The following is a 3,527-nucleotide window of genomic DNA, read 5'->3' as shown; positions in this document are numbered from 1 at the left end:
AGACTTTCCCATTTGGTACAATCCTAAGTTATTTCATTTGTGTGAATCAACTTATGTGTGTTAAGCTGTCTTTCCACATTGGTCACATTCATAAGGTTTCTCTCCTTGTGTCTGTGATGGATGTTAAGTTGTGCCTTCCAGGTGAAAGAATTTCCATGCTTGCTACATACATAACATTTCTCTCTGGTTGGTTTTTTTCTGATGGACAGAAAAGTGTATGTTCTGCATGAAAGATTTTCTACATAGGTCACATTCATAAAATTTCTCTCCTGTGCGTGCTCTCTGGTGGATAGTAAGTTGTAGCTTCTGGCTGAAAATCTTTCCGCAAATATGACATTCATAAGGTTTCTTTCCTGTGTGTTTTCTGATGGACAGTGAGGTTGGACTTCCAGGTGAAAGTCATTCCACACATATTACATTCATAAAGTTTCTTTCCTGTGTGTACTATCTGATGGACATTGATGCTTGACTTCCAAGACAAGGACTTTCCACACATGTTACATTCATAAGGTTTCTCTCCTGTGTTTGTTCTCTGGTGCAGAGTAAGATATGTCTTGCAGGAGAAAGAGTTTCCACGATGTTACATTTAAAAGGTTTCTCTCTAGTATGTGTTCTCTGATGGAGATTAAGATTTGACTTCTTGGTGAAAGATTTTCCACACATCTTACATTCATAAGGTTTCTCTCCTGTGTGTGTTCTCTGGTGCAGAGTAAGATATGTCTTGCAGGAGAAAGACTTTCCACAAATATTACATTCAAAAGGTTTCTCTTTTGTGTGTGTTCTCTGGTGGCGAGTTAGGTTTGATTTCTCGGTGAAAGACTTTCGACACACGTTACATTCATAAGGTTTCTCTCTATTATGTGTTCTCTGGTGGTTAGTAAGCATCGATTTCTGGGTGAAAGACTTTGCACACTTGTTACATTCATAAGGTTTCTCTCCTGTGTGTGTTCTCTGGTGGAGAGTAAGATATGCCTTCCAGGAGAAAGACTTTCCACAAATGTTACATTCAAAAGGTTTCTCTTTTGTGTGTGTTCTCTGGTGGACAGTAAGGTATGTCTTCCAGGTGAAAGACTTTCCACACATGTTACATTCATAAGGTTTCTCTCCTGTGTGTGTTCTCTGGTGTCTAGTAAGATATGCCTTCCAGAAGAAAGACTTTCCACACATGTTACATTCATAAGGTTTCTCTCCTGTGTGTGTTCTTTGGTGTCTAGTAAGATGTGCCTTCCAGGAGAAAGACTTTCCACAAATGTTACATTCAAAGGGTTTCTCTTTTGTGTGTGTTCTCTGGTGTCTAGTAAGATATGCCTTCCAGGAGAAAGACTTTCCACAAATGTTACATTCAAAGGGTTTCTCTTTTGTGTGTGTTCTCTGGTGGACAGTAAGCTTTGATTTCTGGATGAAAGACTTTCCACAAACGTTACATTCATAAGGTTTCTCTCTAGTATGTGTTCTCTGGTGGACAGTAAGCTTTGATTTTTCGGTGAAAGACTTTCCACACTTGTTACATTCATAAGATTTCTCTCCTGTGTGTGTTCTCTGGTGTCTAGTAACATATGCCTTGCATATGAAAGATTTTCCACAAATGTTACATTGAAAAGGTTTCTCTTTTGTGTGTGTTCTCTGGTGGCGAGTTAGGTTTGATTTCTCGGTGAAAGACTTTCGACACACGTTACATTCATAAGGTTTCTCTCTATTATGTGTTCTCTGGTGGTTAGTAAGCATCGATTTCTGGGTGAAAGACTTTGCACACTTGTTACATTCATAAGGTTTCTCTCCTGTGTGTGTTCTCTGGTGGAGAGTAAGATATGCCTTCCAGGAGAAAGACTTTCCACAAATGTTACATTCAAAAGGTTTCTCTTTTGTGTGTGTTCTCTGGTGGACAGTAAGGTATGTCTTCCAGGTGAAAGACTTTCCACACATGTTACATTCATAAGGTTTCTCTCCTGTGTGTGTTCTCTGGTGTCTAGTAAGATATGCCTTCCAGGAGAAAGACTTTCCACAAATGTTACATTCAAAGGGTTTCTCTTTTGTGTGTGTTCTCTGGTGGACAGTAAGCTTTGATTTCTGGATGAAAGACTTTCCACAAACGTTACATTCATAAGGTTTCTCTCTAGTATGTGTTCTCTGGTGGACAGTAAGCTTTGATTTTTCGGTGAAAGACTTTCCACACTTGTTACATTCATAAGGTTTCTCTCCTGTGTGTGTTCTCTGGTGTCTAGTAACATATGCCTTGCATATGAAAGATTTTCCACAAATGTTACATTGAAAAGGTTTCTCTTTTGTGTGTGTTCTCTGGTGGACAGTAAGCTTTGATTTCTGGTTGAAAGACTTTTGACACATGTTACATTCATAAGATTTCTCTCCTGTGTGTTTTCTCTGAGGGACAACAGGGTGTTTCTTCTCAGTGAAAGACTTTTCACACTGTTTACATTCGTCAACTACAGAAGACACATGAGTACTATATGCAGCACACATCTTACCAGGTTCACTGAAAATACCCATGCTCTGACAGCCAGTGACCTTTTCTATCCTCATCTCTAAGGAGTTGCCATTATTCTTAATCAGTTCTGACTTCTGTATGGAGCTCAAATGAAAACTTCTTATAAGTCTCACTTTTTCCTCCCCTGGGTTACTATTCATGATTGCTACTTCAGAGAGATATTTATTGTGACGTTTCTGGCAGGTGCTAATCACATCCTCCATTTCTGGGACATCTAAAATGAATAATAGAAAAATAAACAAAAACATAAATGAGATCCATAAATTCCTTAATGTAAAGATATTTCCTCACATTCTGTTACAATATTTTCAAATATCAAAGCATTGCTTTATGCAGAATATATATATTTCTCTGCAATGTAGTAATTAAGAAAGTAGTACTGACATTTTACAATGGAAAATGTTTTTCTTTATTTCAGATTTTTGTATTTTTCTCAAGGAAATATTTACTCAAATTATTCATCTCCATACTCTTAATGCTTCCATTCTGAATCTCCCTCTATGCCCAGCACCACTGATAAGAAATTGTCCTGATCCTATTTTCCTCCTACCTGCAAAATACTAGTTTAAAATGAGATCTCCTTCCTACATTTCTTATTGTCTTTTTCTCTTTATGAATGACTTCTCTACAGACAAAGAGAAGTGCTAACATTAACTACACTGGAACATCAAATTCAGTTAGTCTCCACGAGAATTCTGGATTGACATTTCCTTGAGACAAAGGATCACCTAGTTCTCTTCCATACATGACTGAAGGGCACTATGAAACTATTGCTCTGTACAGCTCAAGATAAACAGACCCACTGGGCTCTGGACCCAACATCACTATTCAAGATGCTTTAACTCACCTGTGAAATTCTCTTCTGAGCCTTCTCTCATCCATGGTTCTGCACCTTGCTCCAGCTTCACAATCAATATAGGTTTAGGAACACAGTGCCCTGTGAGTAAGAAATAGTGGAGTACTATTGTTCTTGCTGTGTCATCATTAATGTAATGTTGCAGACATCCTGTTCACTGGGTTGCTC

The 3,527-nt window shown here is 38.2% G+C and overlaps 1 protein-coding gene across 1 annotated transcript; it reads right to left on the bottom strand.

The window, feature by feature from the left end:
• Nucleotides 1–444: 444 nt before the first annotated feature.
• Nucleotides 445–2,538, bottom strand: LOC122123290 (zinc finger protein 883-like). The gene is made up of 2 exons (XM_042697650.1): nucleotides 1,084–2,538; nucleotides 445–999 (listed from the first exon to the last, which is right to left on the bottom strand). Exons 1-2 carry the CDS (start codon nucleotides 2,536–2,538, stop codon nucleotides 445–447), a joined length of 2,010 nt encoding a protein of 669 aa, XP_042553584.1.
• Between the last annotated feature and the right edge of the window lie 989 nt (nucleotides 2,539–3,527).

Source organism: Dipodomys spectabilis, unplaced genomic scaffold (assembly GCF_019054845.1).
Source record: "Dipodomys spectabilis isolate Male_0828 unplaced genomic scaffold, ASM1905484v1 ptg000227l, whole genome shotgun sequence".
Classification (NCBI taxonomy): domain Eukaryota; kingdom Metazoa; phylum Chordata; class Mammalia; order Rodentia; family Heteromyidae; genus Dipodomys; species Dipodomys spectabilis.
The sequence above is the reverse complement of the archived record's forward strand: the minus strand, read 5'-3'. Positions and strand labels throughout refer to the sequence as shown.

What these genes read in the sequence shown, in the direction of transcription:
- LOC122123290 (XM_042697650.1), bottom strand. Translation starts at nt 2,538, where the DNA reads ATGAGGATAGAAAAGGTCACTGGCTGTCAGAGCATGGGTATTTTCAGT. An exon ending in AGAAACCTTATGAATGTAAC is followed by an intron (nt 1,000 to 1,083) that starts ATGTGTGGAAAG and finishes TTTGAATGTAAC; the next exon opens with ATTTGTGGAAAGTCTTTCTC.